The sequence below is a fragment of the Plutella xylostella genome, chromosome 8 (genome assembly GCF_932276165.1).
Source record: "Plutella xylostella chromosome 8, ilPluXylo3.1, whole genome shotgun sequence".
NCBI classification, from domain to species: domain Eukaryota; kingdom Metazoa; phylum Arthropoda; class Insecta; order Lepidoptera; family Plutellidae; genus Plutella; species Plutella xylostella.
Genome location: NC_063988.1, coordinates 4,765,258 through 4,789,209, shown reverse-complemented (window position 1 = coordinate 4,789,209; position 23,952 = coordinate 4,765,258). Strand labels below are relative to the sequence as shown.

General features: G+C 39.6%; 1 protein-coding gene across 6 annotated transcripts in view; it reads right to left on the bottom strand.

Annotated features, from left to right (window-relative positions):
• Positions 1-663: 663 nt before the first annotated feature.
• Positions 664-23,952, bottom strand: part of LOC119692965 — a 60,842-nt gene continuing 37,553 nt past the window's right edge. For 5 of the 6 annotated variants that reach the window (XM_038114697.2, XM_038114693.2, XM_038114694.2 and 2 more), the window contains 2 exons: positions 5,806-6,047; positions 664-2,240 (listed from right to left, as the gene is read on the bottom strand). In XM_038114697.2, the coding sequence (XP_037970625.2) occupies positions 1,971-2,240; positions 5,806-6,047 (512 nt within the window). In that variant the 3' untranslated portion in view covers positions 664-1,970. Of the gene's footprint in view, positions 2,241-5,805; positions 6,048-8,497; positions 8,716-23,952 lie in introns of those variants that run through there. The other variant, XM_038114696.2, reaches the window with a different exon arrangement.

Here is a 23,952-nt window from a genome sequence, read left to right as displayed (position 1 = left end):
ATATTTGTTGAGTGGGTCTGTGATCTAGATACCGCTTCCTATACTCGCTACAACTTGTCGGTAGGTCGGTCATTTCGACTGACCCATACCTCAGAATAATAAATAAAAAGTTCATTAGATCCATAGACATAATCATCGTTGGCGCGAAATTCAAAATGAGGAAATGAGAAATCAAACAACAGTTTTTTTTTCTCATGTTTTCCGAATCGTTTTCCGCTTCCGAATCCCCCACAGTGCGCCAAATTACATTTAAATATTTAAATTTCGATGGAGAGGCTTCCACAGCTCGCAGGACAATCATGTTATCGGATCGGTCAAGATCCCTGCAAGCACCTTACTGGGTAACACGTGGTAATACATCCTTCCTCGAGCATTTCTGCTCTAGCGGTTCACAAGCCAGCCAATGAAGGCAAGCGAGAGTGGAAGATCCAGTTCCTCGTCAGTATTCACACTGGACAAACAGCCAGAGATGACGAACCGTGGGTCTCCTTGGCATTGGGTGGTTGGGGTCGCTAACGCCTAACAGCTCGCCTCACAAGCTGACCTATGTTACTCTGACTTGACCGTCAAGTACCTAACTAATGTATGTATGTAATATCTGTTGTAGCTAGCTTCCCAATAAGTAAATTATTAATTCTATTAGACGTAAATAAAACACAGGCGTAATTTAATAACAACATTTATTTTCTATGTACACTCCTAACTTTCATCTTTGTACAATGTACAAATAATAAATGCACAACTTCAGCATTGTAAAATCTATGAGGCTCACTTGCAGTCCGACACACTCATCATCATTATTCAATACAAAACTAATTTTATACATTTTGGAAATGGCTAGGGATAGGAAATTAGGTATTTGGTCCCATTTATGACAAAACTGGTTTATGCTAAAAGGCAGGTTAATTATAACTCGTTTAGACATTATCGCTATTTTACACTTCTTAAAGTAGGTAAACATTAATTAATATTATTGCTTGATGGTGATTCCAACTTAGTAATTAATATTAAAAGTACCTAAGGCCAACAGTTTTTTTTCAGGCAGTGAGTTAGCGATGAGTTTTCGATGTTGTGAAAAGGTTGGGTAGGTTTGTAACAATGAATTTAAACTTTAAACCAACTGCAGTCATGTCGAAAGAAGGTGAAATATATATAATGTAGTTGTGCAGACAAAATGTGTACAAATTACAAAAAATATCAAGTAAGGTACCCACAAAAATCAACAGAGTGGATACTTTTATTATGTAGTAGACTAGATTTTTTGCAAAATCGGCAATTTTAATTCAGTTGTAAAGTGAAGTTCTTAAATTTAAATAAATTAGTTAAGATTATCACATTTTTCTAAAATAATTTCTTATCTACCACTTGATTACGCTGGTCGGATAAACAGTTATACAGTACATAAAGTGAACAGTTAGATAATTACATAATTAAATGTAATGGCACAGTGCTACTACTAACTCGCATAATGATCAGGAAAATACACTTAAGGAAAACAATCTTCTACTGAGTCTTGATCGGCGTCACCTGCCGTGTACTGGTTCATGGGTATTCCATTACATCGTCAAAGAGACTACTAATTTACAGTCTGGAAGAAAATTTTATTTCCTATTTTCAATCAATACTCCTACAATACTTGTCGAGAGGCCTGATACGGACCTCTGTCCATTTCATATTTTAGAAAATACTTGCCTTACACTAAACAGTTCATTACATAACTTTTAAACATAATAAGTAATTACAAACTGCCTACATATATCACATAAGTACACATCGCTCGTCTAAGCTCGGTAACTTACAAAATAACGGTCGTTCCATGCGCAGACTCTCGAGCAACTGTACATTACGAGCGCAGTAGCGCCAACAGATTGATATCAATCCAGAGTACCGCTAAGTATATACAGGTGTCTTCGCATGAAACAGCAGTCGATTTAAAGTAGCACGGGTCTGCGTCGGGGGCGCGGCTGGGCTCATCTGATGGAGTGCGCGGGGCGGTAGGGGGGCGGGGGGGTCTTGGGGACGGCGCGGGCGCGGTGCACGGGCGCGGGGTCGTCGGGCACCACGCCGGGGGGCGGCAGGTCGCGGGGCGCGCTGCCGCCGGCCGCCAGCAGCCGCGCCGGGTTCAGCTTGATGGCGTCGTCGTACGTGGGCGGCGCGCCCGCCACCGACTCGTAGTCCGGCGGCTTCTGCTGCATCGTCTCCTCGTCCGGCATCGAGATCACGTGGATCGGGTCGTCGATCTGAAACCGCAAGTTCATTGTCAGTTCACACTCTTGTTGCCAACTTGTTGAAAAGTTTTCCTACTACCCACTTTTGTTGACAACATCTTCAACGATTCTCCTCAAGATGATATCCCATTATCTCGGTTGTTTTGAAAGATACGATGTAAAGTAATGCATATCGCGATGAGGAAATGATAACCAGTATTGCACCGAGCCACTCGATATGCAGACAAGTAGGGCAAAACACCCAGTAACTGACCACCTTAAGGGAGTTGTTCCAGTAATTTATCTGTAGCGGGCTCAATTCTTATCGCTTATTAAATCCGATTTTTGTTTTAGAAACTAGAATAACAGAGCTACATTCCTGAGTAAATAGCAAACATGAAGAAGTTACTCATTTTTTTATATATTTTTGCAAACAAAAAGTAGTGATTTTCCCAGTAACTGACCACTAAAATCTAGTAACTGACCACACTCGATGCCAGTAACTGACCACCAATTTAAAATGGTTTAAAAATGGAATTATGATGAAATCTTATTATTATTTCTTTATTTGATTACTTCATGTAATAGTACCGATCCTCTGGTCTCTTTTAATATGTGACACATCACTTTTGCTCAAGGTTTCTTAACTGAAAAGTGCATTAAATTAATTAATCAGATTAATGCATAATTTAAATGATATCTTATCCTAATAATCAACCATTTATTTATTAAAAACACATGTTTATGCATTTTTGTTAAATACTAAAAACAAAGGAATAAACACACATGCACATAGTGAACACGTATTTTAAATTTACAGCTTTCAGGGAGATTAAGTGGCCCCAATGTAGTACCTTCAGATAAGTCACAGAAAGGGCGATTTTGTTTGTCCGGAACAAGCCAGGATCAGTGGGACAGGCCCATGAAGCATTAATGGTGCCAGAAACGAGCATTTTCTTAAATATAAAGTAGCGAATCCAAGCGCTAAAGCCGGTCTTTTCCATATTCGGTATCAACTGATGAGGAGGAGGAATCGTGGTGGATTGTATTGTCGGCCTGGGAAAACATAAATTCCCCGCCGGAAAAGTAGGCCCTTTCCCCGCCGGTCCTTTCAAGGATGTAGGACCAGAAACAGATGGTTTTCATTATTGCTGAAACCCCACCCAGAGACTTTCAGTGCGGCTAAAAGAGTCATTGTGGCTAGCCATTGTAATTATGACCGAATCAGATATTGGGGGTTAGTATTTCAGGATACAAAGATGGATGCCTTGACGAACGGGATTTCAATGACTTTGTTGAGGATTCAACTGGAATATTTAGGATGCTGTTGAAACGTGCTTTCGTAGGTTATTGGCCAAAGACAGGAGTAGTCATTTCTGCAAGAAATCAGGGAATCTTTGCCTCGTTGAAGAGGCGTCACTGAAGCAGAACATTGCTGTACTTTCTGCATTTTCCGCTGCTGGACTAATGTGTCTGCCAATGATAGTATAGCGTTGCCAGTGGATTCCGGATAGTTGTGGTATCGGTTCCAAATGGCTGGGGTGTTGGTCGTGGTAACAACTTATAGAAGAATGCCCCATTTCTTGTGTGCCAATTTAACCGTTCTGTTTGAAATCCGCTGGCCGTTCATAATGCCATTGAAGGGCGTGTTGTTGCACCGGCTGAGGGTGCTAGCATTGTAGTGATGCTTTCTTTTTTTTATTTTGCTGAAGTGGCTTTGCCTGTCTTTGGAAAAATGTGGAGGCGCGTTTCGTCGGTAACGTATATTGGGTTGGGTCATTAATAGCGTCATTGAGGTCTTGTTCGCCAAGTGCTTTTGTGCTCGGGGAACCAATTTCATCTGGTTCACAAGCGCTGGCATTGGTTAGGTACGCCTTCAGCTGTTCTGAAGATAGCATTTGAGTATCTTTTCATAGAGTGAGATGGTGAAAGCCATTTGTCTCCTGGTCTTGCATTCTTGAAGGAACTGCTCCAAGGATTATCTTTAAGGAAAAATGGTGACATCTGTCTTTATCCTGGAGGATCCACATTATCCTAGGCTGATAGTATGCTCCACTAGCGTTTTTATCTTCCTCATCAGCTAATACCGAATCTGGAACAAACTTGGACTTTGTGTTTGAATTCTCTATATTTTAAAAGGTGCTTGCATGTCACCCTGAATTATATTGGAATGTCTTGTTGATCCTAGTTTGTCTCAGACAAGTGGAATTGCCTTTTCTATACTTTTTTTGCTATCTTGGCGCTTCTTCATCTCGCTGAAAGCTGTAAAAATATATCATATATAATAATACCAGTAACTGACCACCAATTTACCCAATAACTGACCACCTATGTCAGTAAATGGAAGGAGTGAAGATAGAATGCTCATATTTTGACACAAGAAAATGGCACATATGACCTTTAATATTACGTTCTTATTTTGCATAAATTCAGCTTCAACCAAAAATCCCAATAACCGACATAGGTGGTCAGTTATTGGAAAATCGCTGTTTTGTCGTCCAGTAACTGTCCACCCCATTAAAAACAATCAAACGGGAAATAACAAGCTGAATCTTATCAAAAACGTAATCTTTATAATTAAATCTATATGGTATATTTTTTTCTTTCAATGATTTCAATTTTTTTCATGGTAAATTTTACGATCAAAAAATTCACTTACCTTAACAAATACGTTAGTCACAACTGCAATTTACTCGGTTCGCGCGCCAACTGAACTTTTTCGATCGCTCACTATCCATCTGTTGGCGGCTGGCAAAATCTTTTGTATCAGTAATGCTCTCAATGAACCACAAAATAGACTGGATGTTCACTAGATGGCCCTGCTTGGCTATATTTCTTATTTATTGGAGTTGAAGAGGAAGGTGGTCAGTTACTGGCACATGGTCAGTTACTGGGTGTTTTGCCCTACTTGGTCATTACTAAAGACCGCAACCAATAGCGTTACAGGGATATCAAGTTCTAGGTTTCATAAGCCTAGATCTACCTATCTACCATTCTACATATAGCACTTGTTTACCAACAGAAAATCTATCCGGTTACTAATCTAATTAAATATTTGTGACTAACTAATGGCAAAATGCATTAACCAAAATGGTTATTTGGACGATAACGTAGAAATCTAGTTATGGTTGAACGGATGTAAGTAGTTGCGGTTAAAAATGTTTTAGTAACCACATCACACAGATTAGTGGCAAATATACTTTGAAGCCAATACCTAGTCTACCTAGTACGAAGCCAAACAATGCGCCGACTACATAGTTAAGCCCACTAAATCAATGGCTTCTGGCGGGTCGTACGAAAAGAGAAACTCCATAAACTTGAAATAAGAGCCTCGGCCTCGTAAGCATTACTTAGATTAGAATTATTTTTTATGAGGGTCTATCCAATCAATAGTTACATAAAGTTAAAACGGCTATCATCAGCCTGTTAGTACTAGGAAAGCATAACCTCGCAGAAACCCATATATGGATTCAAAATGATGAACTACTGCTATCATCAGTAGCATGTACTAGGGCAGCATAACCCACCTGTAATGCTATCATCAGAAGCCTGAAAGTACTAGGCGAGCATAACCCACAATAACCTCGCGGCAACCCACCTGATGCGTGTCGGGCGAGGCGCGGTCGTGGTGCGGCTGGCGCGCGGGCGACTGCAGCCAGCAGCACATGGCGGCGCAGATGAGCAGCGCGCCGGCCACGATGCAGGCCACGCCCACGTAGCGCACGGGCTCCGCGTAGTCCTCGGCCAGCCCCAGCCAGTTGATGAGAGCTCCGGCGCAGAGCAACACCATGCCGTAGCGGTACGGCCGCTGCGACTGCCGGCCCTCGTCCAGGGACATGCCTGGAATGGGAAAGGTCACTGTTAGTAGTTTCAACGACTGCATTTACTGTGGCATGGATCTCTGATGTCAGAATTATGTCGGGCTGACAGTATAATGCCTTCAGTTTATGAGCGAGTAGTCGAGAGCAGCAGGTTACTTTAAACATATCACGTAGTTCTAAGAGTGGGAGTTTGTAAGTTGCTGGTAGGCTGTGTGGAATGGTAGCAAGAAATGATAATAGGGAAGTTAAAACCTACCTAATTATACTTAAGTAGGAATGCCATTATGTTTTCGACAAGAATACCCATCATCATTTTGGTGGATACCTAAAGAATAATGGTTATTGCATGTCACGCTGCGGAATATTTTAAATCGATTGGTTTTATACCAAACACATTTCATCAATTAAATTGATTGTTCAATGACAAATATAGAATAACGATCGACCTTAACAAAGCCCTACTGTTCGTATTTTCCTTGGAAGGCAAAAATATTACTAGCTGGCTAGCTTCAATCGATTAAGGTAACGCAGCCTTTCATTCTCTATATTGAACCGGTAAATGCTAAGCAGATGACATTAGCAATTTTCATCAAACTGCTGTGAAAGAACACGAGGCTCCGAGAAAGTCGACTTTCTACGGCAATGGCGGTGGTAATGACAATGACACATAACGGAATTTAAAATGTGAGATATGAGGTACATTGAGAGTGTGAACTTGTGAAATATCACAATTGGAGGCAAATTGGAGGTCAAGTTCCGGCACCTGTACGCTAAAATAACATGAATCGAACCCAGTTTCAATCCATGCTAATTCGTACACTAGATACGCGCTACTATAGGCTCTTAGCTCTTATAAACTTCAATCGTTACCTGTTCTATTTCTATCAGAACTGTTGACTTCTGGATTCCAAGTCTCTTCCAATCGCCACTTGGCCTTCCACATTTCTAGCTTCTACCGACTTTACTCACCCTGTGTTTCTCTAATCTTTACTTCTAATAGAAATTCGTTTACACACCTCAATTTCTTAAATGATGTTCGTAGGTAAGTGCGACTGAAAATACGTATTCACGACTATTTTCACCTTGTGTTTAAAGGAAAACTGGTAGAATATATGAGTAGGGCGGAGGGATCGACGTGACAAGCAAGACCAGTGAGGCCGCGAGACAATGCTCGTCCCAAGTGTGTCAAGTGCAGGCGGAGTCACGCACCGGGAGCCTCCACCACTATTGCACTGTCATCTTGCCGGCTGTAGCTTTCCTTATTTGTTAATTATTCTCGAGTATATGTAGTCTAAAGTTAGCAATAACTTTCCAATGGCAAAAAGATCAGGATGTGAATATTTCGGTTCCAATAGAAACTTTTCATTTTCGCCCTCCGCTTGGTATCTATCGTCTGGATATACCTAATTACTATATATATACCTAGTCTACAGTTTATTTCTCTTGCTATTATTTTTAATGTACTTTAGCTACTTCCTTCCTCGCATGGTTAAAGCTTCCTAACTCATTAAGAGACAAAGGTACTGACTTGATTAAACTTGGATGTCTACATGCTAGGCAGATATTTTTAAAAGAACAGAAAAGAACATGTCCTTAGTTAGACCACTACATTATCTATGCAACACACATAGATAATGTAGTGATGAGGTGTGACATAGATCCGTCACACTGGGAGATGCAGGCTGAGAACCGATCAGAGTGGAGGCTCACCGTGCAGAAGAAGGTCTTTGAGTTCGAGGCAAAACGGAGAGAAGATCTCGACGCCAAGCGTGACGAGCTGAAGGCTAGACCACCGAGAGCCATATGCTATCATGTTGTCGGAGGAGTGCTGACTTGCCGTCAATGCGGTCGCACGTTCGTCAATAAGTTAGGCTATAACAGCCACCAGAGAGCACACGAGAGAAGCTCGCAGTCACACTGACCGAACACGGTCTGGAGAATATATAATATATATATGCAACAATATTGTTGATAGCAGAACCAAACAACTTTCTTGTGTTTTCACCGTTTACTTACCTACTTAGGTACTTTCTAGATGTTAGTACCGAAGTATATAATTATTATTTTCTGTTTTTCTAGTTTCTACGTACGTAACTAGTTCCCAGGAATTATTTTTGTTTTTTGGTTGCGAAAACTTGCTTTAAGTAGGTTGTTGAAAGTGTTTTAAAAACGATAACAGAATCAGTTTGTACTTCTTAACTTACGCTCTACGCTACAGTTCGACGATAACAACTATCTTGGTAAGATGGTAGGTACCTACCTATATATATAGAAATGGCTAGGTAGGTACCTTTATGTTATCAATTCATAATTAAAAGTCGACTACACCGGACCAAAGGGATAAGTCATTCCACTAATGTACTTACTTATATGTTTTGTGAGTGCTACTTTATACATACACAAGACAAATTTAAATAGGTAAGTACATAGCAAGTTGAGCACTTTTTGGTGAAACATAATAAAACTCACAATAGACACGATGCATGCCACTGCGGTAGGGATGGAGGCGTTGGTGCCAACACTCGTCCGTCATCGTATGAGGATACGGCGACGACACGAACATGTCACGATATATCACCACTACTGTATTGCACTGCACAAATTCTACGTAAATACGTTTTTGAGAAAGAATGTTTTAACTACCCGCACCTTCCAACATTATAAAGAAAAAAAGTTTAATTGAAAGACTTTTTTTAAAACGTTTTCGTTTATGTATCGCTGTAGACATAGAACAACGCGGACTGGGTGTATAGCTATAACCGACTAAAGCTGAGATCATGAATATTATCGAACACAAAGCCATCTTAAATGGATGATCATAACATAGATAAAAACTGATAAGCACAGTCAAAAATACTTACCTAGCCAGTATACTAGCTACTTATAAACACTAGATTAGACATTGTGACAATGACTGATTGCGAACTGAGGTTAGACTCATAGGTATATAACAATAACAATGAATAAAATAATAATTTAGCTAATATAATAAGTACTTACAGATTGTTTATGCTGTGGCGCAATTATTACAATTTGTGTTTTTTATTTAAACTTGGAACCTATTTAAGAGTCTTTCATTACTCGTAAACAGTAGTTAGCACTGATTACATATTTAGAAGCCACCACAGAGTTTGTCAATCTAGGGTGGTACCTACCTAATCCCATTAATCACATTATTACACGAGAGAGCAGAGCAACGTGCAAACCTATGGAAAAGGGATCAAGTACATAAAGTATTAACGGGATAAATACAACCCATACCTAATGGCTACCACAATTTGGTCCAATATGTATACCTACAAATAGTTTGCATATGCGATGAGTTTTTGAAAAACAAATACAGCCTACAACATCAGTATGAGCTGAAGATTTTAGACTGCCACTTTTGTGGTGTCGATGATATTATGTGATACAGGTGTAAGTCAACTGTCGCCCTCGACCTATGTACGGCTTCAGAAAGCGGGAATGCCTGCTAAATGGATTACACTCCACACTATGAACAAGTGATACCCGCGGCTGTGATATACAATTATACCACAACTTATCCATAGGAACACTGTTTAGTAATACCACAGATAATAAATTGTACTAAAGTACCTATGTAACCATATGTAGGTACTAACTAACGTAAGTATTACTACATGGAACACTAGCATACAAAAGTGATGGTATGGAGTTTTGTTATTAAAAGCAAATTAATTTATGTTCAAGATATCGCTTTATGTGCGGTACGAACCATTAAAATTATCACTAATATTTAACTGTAAACATTTTAACTATAACGTTTTGGATATTAATGTGATTAATGGTTATTTTACTGACATAATTCAGTACTTTATCTATGGAAGTATAGTATGATAACGGAGATATTTGTTCAGTTGAATTAAATTTCTTTTTATTGTATTTAGTGCTCTACAAATTAATTACGCATTGTTTTGTAATGGGTAGGTACTATTACTACAATTTAATTTGTATAAATGGCTCACAAAAAATGTTTTAATAGCCGACTTTAATTATCAATATACATATCTATGTATACACATAGGTACTTACTGACAAATTTTGTAAGTAAGTACAAACTTCAACTTTTTTATATTATTATAATCAAGAAATTCTAAGATCTTCAATAAATTCCTTAGGTAAATACAACTGTGTTGCAAACAGCAAGACCTATTCCAAATCTATTCTTAAACTTAATGATAATGATACACACGAGTAACTTAATCCAATTAGATATAGGGTAAGTATCTAACACACAAATAAATTTATTTATTTCAGCTAATCAGCTTAGGGTGTTAAGTAATCAGTTCTGAACCAGCCTGGAATATTTTTAGCAACCATTTATAGGTAGGTGAGTACTCGCATTTATAATTTGTAATTAAAAATGTATCTAGTTGTTATTGCGATTATCTCGTTATATTTTCTGTCGGTATGTTTACTCATGTGTTTTGCTATAAAAATACAAACTTTATATAAGTAATTATTATAACTTCAAAAATTTTTCCCGAAGGAGTGCCAGCTCTGGTTCTGTCCAAGATGCGTACGTTGGCTGAAACCAAGTCGCACCTCTGCCAGCTTTCAGCACACGTGGCGCTTTCCATCTTGCGGGGCTGTTTGTCCATACCGAGGCTGACATATTCGCTGCGTACAGCCCCAGTTTGGCTGCATAGAGAGGAGTCCAAGCAGTACGATGAGGTGTTGAAGGACCTCCTGGAGGCTATTGTCAACATCAGCATGTCCAATGAGCAGTGGTCTCAAGCGGCGCTTCCTGTGAGGTATGGTGGGCTGGGTTTAAGGCGCTTGGAGGACACTCAACTGCCGGCTTTTCTGGCGTCGTCGTGTGGGGTGCTGCGGCTTGTCACTCGCATTTTACATGTTAATGGTGATGAGTTCAGTATTCCCCACGCGGCAGAGGCCCTGGAGTTATGGCAGTCTGTGTGTCCTGAGAGTGCTGTGCCGGTGCAGCCTGAGCGTCAGCGTGATTGGGACGAGGAGCAGTGTCGCTTGCAGTTGAACATGCTGATGCTGCGCAACGCCGGGGCTGAGTTGGCGCGTTTGCGGGCGGTCTCTCAGCCAGAGTCAGGGTTGTGGCTGCATGCTTTGCCATCGCCGCAGTTGGGAACGTTGTTAGACAACGATTCCTTGCGGGTGGCGGTGGCTCTGCGTCTCGGCTGCACTGTGGTGGAACCCCATGTTTGTGTCTGCGGCGCGCGGGTGGATCAATCGGGACGTCACGGGTTACACTGTGTGCGTAGTGCGGGCAGGTTCTCACGGCACCATGCTATCAATGACATCGTCCGGAGAGCTCTTGTTTCTGCGGATGTCCCGGCGGTCCTGGAGCCACCAGGGTTGTCCCGGGCTGATGGCAAGCGTCCGGATGGACTCACCATGGTGCCGTGGGAGAAGGGCCGCAGTTTACTCTGGGACGCGACGTGCGTCTGCACCCTCGCGCCGTCTCACGTGCAGTCTACAGCGGCCAATGCGGGTGCCGCTGCTGAAGCCGCGGCTCGGCTTAAAAAACTTAAATATAGCCAGCTAATGCAGCGGTATCTGTTTGTGCCCTTGGCTGTGGAGACGATGGGGGTGTGGGGAGAAGAGGGCAGGGCCTTCTTAAGGGAAATCACCAGACGCTTGAGGAGTCGTGGTCTGGGATCTTCTTCCGGGGCACACCTGATGTAGAGGCCCTGGCTGTGCAGCGTGGTAACGCTGCCAGTGTCATGGGTACCTTTGGGTCGGGTGTGGCTTGGAGGGGTATTTTTGATTAGTTAGTTATAATAAGTAAGTAGTAAGTATATTTGTAGGTATATTATAATTATTATTAATTTTTTTGACGAAACTTCTAGTGGATATAATGCATGTTCGTGACTTATATACTTCAAAATATAAAATTTAAGAACATAAAGTGAACCACAGTGGGAGATTCGCTTTTGTCGATATTAGGCCAGGATTAACAGATATTAAGGTAAAAAGTAACATACATACATATATGTTACTTTTTCAAAATCGAGTTAAACGTTTCATACAACCTCGTGAACTAACACGTGATTTGTCGCGATATTTTCAGATAGTACAAGATACAACTTTACAGATAACTTCAGACTTCACGTGAGCGTGGTGCAGACAATAGCCGGCGGCCTCCGCTGTCAACTGAATAAACTACAGTTTCATACACCAATTTACAAAAAAGAAGCGTTTAAAAGTATGACATTACTACAAAGAATGAATAAGTAGAGTAGTTACTTCCTATATAAGTGTTTGTACAAATGTATGCGATTCGATAACTTATGTTTTTTTTTCTGCTGAGGTAGGTAGGTATAGAATAATAATCAATATCCTACTTCAAATAATCTAAATTAAATTACTAAATCATCATTGAATACAGTGCAACGAACCTGAACAAACAGCAAAGCATTTTAAGAGGCGTTTGTTTACGTGAAATGGCGCTGAATGCTTGATTTTATAAAAAAAATCTAAGTTAGATTGTACTTTGTACTATATTGTTATGGTTTTAATAAAAGTCACAAACAAATAAATAAAATCATAAAACTACATAAGACCTACATTATTGTGTCTCAACCGCCTCGACCTGACAATGTATGCAGTATGTAGGCTATTCCTGAAATGATCTTCTATAGACGTACAGTCGACATAGGTAATATCCTATTGCTGTGGTCAAGAGGCTAACCGACATCTAAGTAATCCTATATTCTTGCTTCTACGTAGCACTGACCATAAGAAGTCACCTAGTAATATCGATAATCCTTACACCTACACAGACAGCGCCTTGATTGATGCTGTATTGTCTTCACTTCTCGAGAACAACGTGTTTGTTTTGCTAGTTTTCTGCGTAGTGTAAGCTGAATGTGTCGTATCTCGCTTCGACTGAAATGCTAACATCGCTGTCTCGGCTACATACATGATAATTATCTCATAATTATCGACGTGGAACGTGCCATATGGCGGCGCACGGTGCGTTCTCACGATAGGCCACTGACATGTCGCTTACTGCGTTATCGACTCTTTTCAGTACTCACTACGCCATATGTCGTGTCCTGTCCATGGTCAGGATGTGGGCTTCCTCAGACCCGTGGCCTGGTGCTTCACTTACCGGCGAAATCGGCAGCAGCGTCACTGTAATACCTTATCACCACTGTATCTATTGATTGTTTGTCTGTCGACTAGAGTAACTCGTTCTTACCTGTAACAAAAATATAAAAACATGTTATTTAAATAATACTATTTACGGTTGGGCTTAATATATTAACACGTCGTTATCTAGAATTGTTTACTTAATGTTAATACGTAGTTTGTTGCTGAGGATTTAGGTACAAAGCCTCAACAAAAAGGTAAGTAAACATCGTACTACACCATCAAATACAATTGCACATATACACACAGTATACTAAGCCGAAAGTAGGTGACTCAGGGGGTCATTCTGTATATGTGGTAAGTATATTATTAAAGAGTTCCATTATTTTGCTAATAAGGGGATTTTTAAACTATTGTTTTACACAGTTAAACTAGGTACGAAGCTATCAATAAAATCCTACAAGGAAAAAAGAAATTGCAACAGCTACAAAGCTTTACGGTGTCTAGACAAAGACAAAGCTGTTATAAGAGCTTTTGTTATGGTCTTTTGAGCTGCCGAGAGCGTTTTCGGTTCGGTTGCTCTTACTGCTCATCCGGCGTGACGTGACCTATCTCTGAACCACAGGAAAGTAGGCTTTATTATGATCCTATTAAAGATTCCGGAGATTGTAAGTGTTATAATCATTTGATGGTAGTGATCGAGCGAGCTTGGTTTGTGCTGCGCGCGCGCCGGTGCGTGGAACAGCGGTACTCTCGGCAGCTGCCATTAACCCGCAGTTTTGAGGTCTCCGCTCAACAACAATGAGAGAAACCTCACACCTTGTACACCTGGTGACCTGGGTGTACAGTTCCACTTCAGTGTTTAAAACAAAAGAACCACCCGGCCTCACGTTGCAGTCACACGAGTTGTATCAGTGTGGAATGAAGTCATCACCAAATCAGCATAAACACCTCAGTATGTAAATTCAGTCGTATATCCATCCATAAATGGTTTTCCAACAATACTAAGCTTTTCGCTCTAATCATTTTCATCGGATAAAAATGCTCTCTGTTTTATGATTGCAGGTGACCTATCCAACAGTTTGTATGTTTATGATAATTTGACAATCCCGTTACTTCGTTTATATCGAGCGTGTTGACCCAGTGGTCCTATTTAGTTAATATCTGTAATAGTTCTGGTATTTCATATGCTTGTTATTTATTTTATTATGGATAATTTGTAAAAATAGAGTCGCGCCTCGATTGCGTCAGCAACAGAAAGAGGATTAAATGTGATTTGCCGATTTTATATTTGTATTCGATTAGTATCTACATTTGATTATTTATCATATACATTTGAAGTGTTAAGGCAAACGTGTTTAATATTTACGTACTCGTTTAACATCCGCAATCGTTAGTCTAAATCTGTAGCAAGTTTCAAAATTTTACGGCTAAACATAGGACGGTACCACAAAGTTTACATTTGAGCGAGTTTTATGTAAAAGAAACGGGTTTTAAGGTTAATCGTTGATGTGCATCAACATAGCGCATGTCGGCAACACGATCACCGACAACTTTCTTTACCAACGGAACAGAATAGGAGAGAACATGCGTCGATAAATATGAATAATCATAATATACAACTGCATTTAGAATCGTGTATTCCGCCCACGAGTAGAAAGTAAGTGATTCACAAAGCTGAATGCGCGGGCGCAGAGCGTAGAGCCGTCGGCCGCGTGTCGCAAGCCGCGGCATGGTCAGTGGCCACACGATTTTATACACGTTTTCTTCTTAGCCTTGCCCTTGCTGAGGTTTTTTGCGAACTGACTCATACACATCATGAATGGCCTTATCTAACGATAGGTAAGTACTTATCTAATTTTAGACTGTAACTCTACACAGATTACAACAATAATTGAAATATGATTGGATTAACTAAACTCTAGCTACTTACGAAACAAATTCAATTGGAAACTAAACTAAACCTAGTTTTGGCCATGCATAATAGTTTTTGTAGTAAATTGAAAGGCATTAAGATTTTCGTTATTTTTTTACAGTATCTAGTCTTACATGTTAGCAGACACGGACTCAACCGAACACGTCGTATTAACACATAATTTAAATAAAGATGTGATGTTTGTTCAATTGATGTCTGGTTTTCTTGAGTAAGAAGGCAAAGAAACAAAGCATCAAGGTGAAATTGAAATGTTGTTCACTTTATGTTTATCATTACAATATACCTAAGTGCTTCTAGAAGAAATCACTCAAGTCATTCATTAAATTTTCAATGACTGAAAACTGAAACACATATTTAATTATTTACCAAAATCACTGTATATTCACTACAATTTGCTAATGATTAACACTGAATCGGTTATATAACATTCCAGTCGTACTGCAATTAGCGGGCCCAAATTATAGTGCCTAACCTGAAGGTAGTCGAGGAAAGACAAACGAGCCAAAAATACCAGGAGAGCATGAGAACACAGAGGTAAGGGTGTGAGAAGACGGGGCGCGCGCGGGCGCTGCTGTTGACCTTTCATCGCGGAAGTGCGGCCAGCGCAGCCTTGGCCGAGGCTCAGCACACCTACCACCTCCTACCGCCGCATGCGAGCCGCGTGCGAACCGGTCTCGGCAACCGCTTTATTTAAACAACGAATTGACCACCGCACTTCAATTCTATATTCGTTGTGGAAATTTAAATTAAGAAAAAAAACTAGTGAAGTTGCCAGTAAATTTTACTCCGCCTTTGTAAACCTCCTTTTTAATACCCGACGAAATAGGAGGGTGCTATAAGATTAACGTTACTGTGTATGTGTAAATGTGTGCTAGCGTAGCGTCGAAACGCTGAACCGATTTTCGTTTAGTTTTTTAGGATCATCACAGATAATGTTACCCCGAGTTTTCTTAGCCAAGTTCAAAATTGACTAAGCCGTTCAAAAGTTATTCGACTTTGAATGATGAATTTCGGGGGTTTTAACGTCGCGTTGGTTAAGTTATTTACATATTCTCACAGGTACACTTATGCGTGAAACTTTATGCATTATCATGATTCCCTTTACCCATCGTGTGTTTTAGCTTCATACACCCAACTTAGCCTTAAAAGCAAAAGGCACTCCATTTCGGGCCCTTCTGGGAATATCAATGAATCCTCCGGACCCATTCTGGTAGCGTTCCCTTCACTACCATAATTTACCAATGTAGAATTAAATTCTGTCTATGTAGAATTAAATACAGTAAAATAATAGGTGTTTCATATTTTTTGTTGTATAAATAATTTAACTTTTTGTGAGTTAGGTTAAGTGTATTTTAGATTCTTCTGAACAAAGTAACTGAAATTACATACCCAATTATGTACTTCTCCTACTCCATAAGCATTTCAGGAATTTAATTATAGGTACCTGAACTTTTTGGACTAGCAAAAAATACATAGACACCATCAGTCCAAAGATCATGGTGTTTTTTTTGAGAAAATATCAACGAAGGAAAAACAACTTTTCTGGAAATTTTCTCGAAAGTGAATCGCTCGGTCAACAGATCTTAGTGCCAATTTCTCCATTCTCGGTTAGAGCATAACCAGGGAGTAGTGGTTAACTTTTGACACATCTGTCATGAATTTTATATGGAGATGACGTTTAATTTATAAATCAATCCCTGTCGGTTAGATAACCATAAAGAAATTGGCACTTAGGCTTTAAAAAAGGGTTTAGTAAACTGAAAGAGGGTGACTCAGCCACCTCGTTTCGGCATAAGTACCACATTTGCAACATCCTGTAGATACAAGAAGCAGTGATAGCACGTGACGTAAAAGCTTGCACAACCCGGGACAAAGGCTAATACCTCAATAATGTTGGGCCGCAGATGGCAGAGCAGGGAGGGTTACTCTATACTGATGAAAAACGAACCAACGAGGGGTGCCGCCGTGCAAAGTGGCTCGCGCATCAGAGCGTACTGAAACTTTGTTTTTTGTCGTCGTTGAGTAACCCCCTGCTTTCACTCGCGACCGCCGCCGCCGTGTCGCAGCGACGCCCTTTTAGGACACCTTGACGTCCCCTCGCTACCGGCGACCACTTTCTTTTCGCTTATGGCATCTTGAAATTATACTCCGACCGTTGCGTTGCGTTCTATTGTATAGGTAAATACAATTCAAATATTTATGAAATGAAAGTCAACGTCAAAACCTTTGGATCACGTAAAAAAAAGTAAGTATATAGATACCGGTATTATCCGTTGTGGAGAGTCATCGTGGACTGGTGTAGGGAGTAAACATACGCATGGTGAATTATAATTTAAGTATAATACCTATTCTTTCAGTCGGGATTTAAAAGGTATAAGTCGTATCGAAGTACCTTATTATGGTTATAAATAACCTTGGTGCTATAATTAACTGTTTCAGAAGTAGGTTGGTACTTCATTGTGGATAAAAACACTATGCGTAGCGCTTAACACGGCATATAATTGTTTTTGTCCAAAAAAATCGGTCAAGTCAACAGTCAACAGCTCACCTGCTTAACAAACGCATAACAAGTTTTTATTAAATTGTCCTATTTACGCATCATTTAATTACGCTTTGGTAGATATCATATACAAGGTGACATTTTTTACTCAAACTACAGATATTTTGGCCTACAAGTTACCGCAGATTTTTTACTTTATTTTTAATATAAGATATTGAAAAACGTTTCGTTTTTGTTAATATACCTAGTAGAATAAAATTATATATTTTACAAACAAACAATACAAAGAAGACACTATTGGGCCATTATTTTATTTTGGGTACAATTTGACATACTTTTACAGATATTTTTTTCAAAAATAAACTTCTTATTAATTAACCTTTTAATATTTATTTATGTTAATTAACATTTATATTATTCATTAAATACATTTGCAGCGATGTTTTCTTGCTATTTCTTAAAGTTATTGACGTTTAATCGAGGAACGATGAGAAAAAAATACTACTGCGTTACTTTCATACAAAATTATGTTTTATTGTTAGGAACATATATTTTGGTTCGTAAACATATACCAGATAAAAAGTAAGAAAAAAAACATTAATCTAACAGTTTAAATTACAAAATATTCTCAGTTTTGTTATTCATTCTATAATAAAGTTTCCCACTGCGTTACCAATCAATAAGTTTTAATGCAATACTTTTCGAAAAAAGGACAAAATAATCATAATTTTTTGCTCAAAGTTTTAGAAATAGCTCTAAATAAGGTGAATTATAATTATTATATTTAGTTTAACATTCTTTCTAATATAGAGTAGCTAAAATGTTTGTGAATACTCTCAGGAAACGAGGGACAAATAGATAACGCAGTGGTTAATTGGTAACACAGTGGTATCTCAATCACAATCTTTATACTTTCTTCAATTAAAACTAATCATAATGTGAAAAAAACTATCAAACTAAAATTAACAGAACTCTTTGTTTAATATCAAACATTAAAATCGCTGAAAATATAACAACTTAATACTAAGAAATATTTCTCATTTTTTTTGCCTATAAAGCCGTTGTTTTTCAGCCGCTGTTTACGCCATTGAGTCTGAAATGTTATACTGTAACAATATAATATGCTCAAATGTTATATTTGTACCATAAATTGAGTAACAGATACCTGAAAACTATAAGAAAAACCCCTGAGTTACTATAGCTACAACTGCGTTACTGAAAAAGTAACGAAGTGTAGCGGTAACGCAGTTGTAAAACAATAACCTATTTGAAGTTAGTACTTAAATGAATACACATACATGGGATATCAAAATGCCCTAATAATTGTTACTAATTATTACATATATTGCATGAAATAAAATAATAAATATCTATAAAACTCACCGTATGTCGCCGGTAACTCAGTGGCGTCACAATAAATACACGCGCTTCTCTCCAGGACTCTCATCCGAAAGACTTGTTCATTTTATCCGTCCCGCTCTCCTTCCTGCACTCCGATACAAATACACAGCCATTCAAATGATCTTAGGTGTAAGAAAGTGAAAAAAAGTTTATTTATGATTGAATTTCCTAGGGTAACCTACTGTAGGTGGATTTTTTCTTAGGCTTGGGGACTCGGCCAGGAATATTAATTGTCCCATAATATGTTCATATAAAATCATGAATATTACCGTGAAGTAAAGTTTAAATAATGACATATTCGTTATAATATTCAAAAAAATTGTTTCCATTATAATTTTTTACACACGTTGTGCTTGTTTCATATGACTCGCTCCGAGGGACAGACAATTTTTGTATGAAAAACAATTGCGTTACCAAAAACAACAACAGAGTTACCGTAATTTGTAAATAAATAAAGTATTTTACATAAATTCATTATATTTTCTGTGACCGGTGTCTTATTTAATTGCTATAGACGGTAGCTATATTCCTGAATTTCATTATTTAATTTTTTTTAAATGTTTCTTTGTAGGGGACCGATAATTGTCCCTAAAATAAAATAATGGCCCTATTACTAAACTACATACTTACCTATTAGATTTTGATAAGTACCTATGTACATAAAAGCTGCGTAGTAGCCTACTAGGGTGACTCTCAAATAACGCGATTTAGGTATGTCCAAGCCATAAAATACATGAAATTGATAGTTTTATACCAGGATGTATTTTTTTTTAATAATGTATCTTGTGACCGTTTTTATACATTAGTAATAAAATGCATAAATTTATAAAGAAAACGACAATGATTTTTTTAAACTCAATATCCTAAGTTCTTTGGCGCGTCCTTCACTTGATTTTATTTTTAGGTCAAAAAAAACTCACTTTTAAACGTAAAATAAGCTTATGATTTATATGTTATGATTATAACAGATACTTATGGTAACTGTAAATTAGGTTTCTATTCACTCTTAGGTTTAGTTTTCAAAAATATAACGCATTCAATTTTGTCCGAGAAAAAAACTAACTTCTTTGGCGTAACGATACCGTCTTCCTACTCTGCGTTTAAACGATCACCGGATATAATCACCATGCGTCCCTCACCGTTCAGTCCCCCACTATCTTTGATCAGGAGCAGAGGAGCGTAAGTTTACGGAGTATGTCGAAATTTTTTTTTTTTGCGCCATAACGTGTTTTGGTTAGTGTTGCCCAAATGCAAGAACAAGACGAGACTTAGCCAGTCTTGGTCTTGGTCTTGCGCCAATACACCTGGTCTTGGTCTTGGTCTTGGTCTTGCGCCAATACACCTAGTCTTGGTCTTGGTCTTGGTCTTGCGCTCTCAGTCTTGGTCTTGGTCTTGGTCTTGCAGCAAGAGTCTTGCAAGTCTTGCAATTACCTATTAGTCTATTACTATTTATTAAAGTTTACTTTTTGATTTTAATAGATATTTTTATTCGCTATGTTTATGGTATTAATCGTAATGTGCATAGGTCCAGTTTTTCATATTATTTGATACAGTTTTTTGCGTCTCATAGAATTCCTAAGCGTACCTACCTATACACTGAACTGTTACACCTAACTACTCAGTAAAATAGCGCTAAGTCCTAGCTGCAAGACGCAAGAGTCTTGCAGGCTATGTCTTGTTCTTGCTCAAGTCTTGCACGGTCAGGTCTTGGTCTTGGTCTTGCTAAAAATACGCGGTCTTGTTCTTGGTCTTGGTCTTGCAAAAACGCAAGAACAAGACCAAGACTGCAAGACCAAGACTGAATTTGGGCAACACTAGTTTTGGTCAGGTGAGTGCCTAATTTTTTTGATTGTTACTTTCATGCTATTATTTGTTTTGGTTGCATACATATTTTTGTCCACGTATATCTATTCAAACAGTATGCACGTGTCGATAAGAGGTTCCAATTGTACATCAGCTTTTTGTTAAAATAAATTTTAAGTGATGATTTCTAATTTCGTTGGCAATAATTTCTTTGGATTTCTTTGGCATACTGCGCTAACGAAATTAGTTTTGATACAAATAAATTAGTATTGAGTATGAAACACCATTAATTACGCTAACTTTATGCATTCAATGTATATTATGGTTAATTCTCTCATCATCATCATCAGCCAATAATCATCCACTGGACATAGGCCTCTCCCAAGGAGCGCCACAACACTCGGTTCTCGGCCTTCCTCATCCATCCACTACCGGCTACCCGCCTAAGGTCGGCTGTTCGTGGTCTCCACTCGAGAACTCGTCTACCCCAACGGTTATCGGTTCTTCGGCAGATATGACCAGCCCACTGCCATTTCTGGTTGCATATTTTGACAGCTATGTTGGTAACCTTAGTCCTCTGACGGATAACCTCATTTCTGATACGATCCATCAGAGAAACCCCAAGCATAACTAGAGATTTATGCTTGGAGTTTCTATGGAGAGCCATAGCACGCTGAGCTACTTTAAATCGGTGGACCAGTCCTACCGTCAGTGTCCACGTCTCAGCACCCTACGTCATCACTAGCAGGACGCACTGTTTTAAGACTTTTGTCTTCAGGCTCTGAGGAATGGACGAGGAGAATATGTGACGAAGTTTCCCGAATGCAGCCCAACCCAGTCGGATGCGCCTTGCAGCCTCCTTGTCCAAGTTGCTTCTGCCTAGCCGAACAGTCTGCCCGAGGTAGACATATTCATGCACAACTTCGATTGTTGCCTCACCAACGACGACCGGCTCCGGTTTCATGTGAGCATTGTACATGACTTTCGTCTTGTCCAAGTTCATACCGAGGCCTACACGTCGGGAAGCAGCATTTAGGCCACTTAGCATCTAGCTAACTTCCTGCAGAGATTCTGCCATAATAACGATGTCGTCCGCGAAGCGGAGGTGACATGTACTCGCCATTTATACATATGCCATGTCCTTTCCAGTCCAACGTCTTAAAGATATCTTCCAATGCATTGGTGAACAGTTTCGGAGATATCACATCCCCCTGTCTCACTCCACGTTGCAGTTGGATAGTGGTCTTGTGGTCAGTCTAAGTAGCGGCATTGTACAGATACCTCAACACCTCGATATAGCGCCAGTCGATTTGGCATCTCTGCAAGGATTCCAAAACTGCTTAGGTCTCGATGTAGTCGAAGGCTTTTTCATAGTCCACAAAGGCTAGATACAGAGGCTGATTATACTCTTCGGTCTTCTGTATAATCTACCTTGCTGTGTGGATGTGGTCTATTGTACTAAAGCCTTTTTGAAACCCAGCCTGCTCCGGGTGCTGAAACTCGTCTAACTTTTGGGCAAGACCATTCGTGATAACCCTTGAGAACAGCTTGTATACATGGCTTAAAAGCGAGATCGGTCTATAGTTCTTCAGAAGGGTTTGGTCACCCTTCTGAAGAACTGTAGTTCTCTCTAGAAGCTGGTGTTGCCAGCTCCAATTTGGTGCAGTGTGGGACGAAGGGTCGACTTCACCAGACGTCTCCTCTCCAGCTTGACGTTGATATTCAGAGTTCCTCGGAGAAGTCGGTGATCACTCCCAGTTTTAAACCTATTGTTCACTGGGACATCTTTGAATATGTGCCACTTGTCAGTCATAATGAAGTTTTTTTCGTTGTTCGTCCTACCATCGGGGCTTGCCCATGTCCACTTCCTCTGGGGCCGATTCTCAAAGAAAGAATTCATCAGATAGAAAGCCCCTCCGTTTCGAGGAAGTCTACAAGCATTTGCCCTCTCTGGTTTCTGCTACCAAAGCCATGATGTCCTACCCTCGATTCGTCGCATTCTTGTACTCCCACTTTGGCGTTGAAGTCACCCATCACAACGGTGTATTGGGTCCTAGCAGTACACGTGATAGCCCTAGAGAAATCCTCGTATACTGCTTCGAATTCTGTGTCAGAGTGTGCCGAGGTTGGTGCATATACCTGTACGACCTTCAGACCTTCAAGGAATACCTCTCGGTTAGTTTAAGTACTAGGTACGCTACCCGATTTGACACACTGCTGATCTCCACTACGTTGTTGACAAGGGTCTTGTTGCCGAGAAATCCTACGCCACCTCGGGACAGTTGGTCGCCCTCCTGATGGTAGAAAATGTGGCCGGACTCCAGCGTCCTCTTTACACTTTTTTATACCGGTGACGGTGCTGCCCATCAGCCTATGGGATTTAGTGTAGCTGTTTTTGGATGGTTATACCGCCATCATCCGGTCGCCAGAGCCTCGTCTGTTCTTTAGCAGAGTGCACCACGGGCAGGTGAGGTTGGCAATTGATTCATTCGGATGTTTAGAACCCTTGCACCCTTACGTGATCAGGTAATTATGTTAAAAACAAATAAAGATATGCGTGATTTTTAGTTTTGTTGTGTATTATTTGCAATCTACGTATAAAACTAATTTCTTTATAATAATTTCTAATTTCTATGTTCTTAAAACTAACTTCTTTGGGACCTTTTATAATTTCTTTGGTGTGTTTTCTAATTTCATTGGTGCCAATCTAATTTCATTGGCCCAAAATTGTTTAAAATCGCTGTAACTTTGAATCGGCTCGATAGATTTCAGGGCCAATAAGACATAACTAAAGAGGTCTAAAGCCTCTACAATATGTGGGGTATAATATTCAAACAACATTAAAAAAAAAATGCGCCAAAGAAATTATGCTTTTTGAGCGGTTTTTGGAGAATCACCCACTACTACCTACTGAATTCTGAAAATGTTTGACGGAGACTCCAGATAAGGAAATTCGTCACTGAAGTACGTGACTCCGTGGAAAAACTAATGTTTTCTTGACAGTCCCGACGTCTACTGGAAGCAGTAGCAGATTCGCCACAGTCTCTTCGTATTCCATTGTGTTCTAATTTCTAAGGCCGGTATTGTACTGCGCGTTATAAAGACAAGTTGCACAAACGCGTTCCGGCGACGGCGGCGGCGGCGGCAGCGGCGCGGGCCACGCGAAGGCCTCCCCACTTTCCAACCAACCGTAAT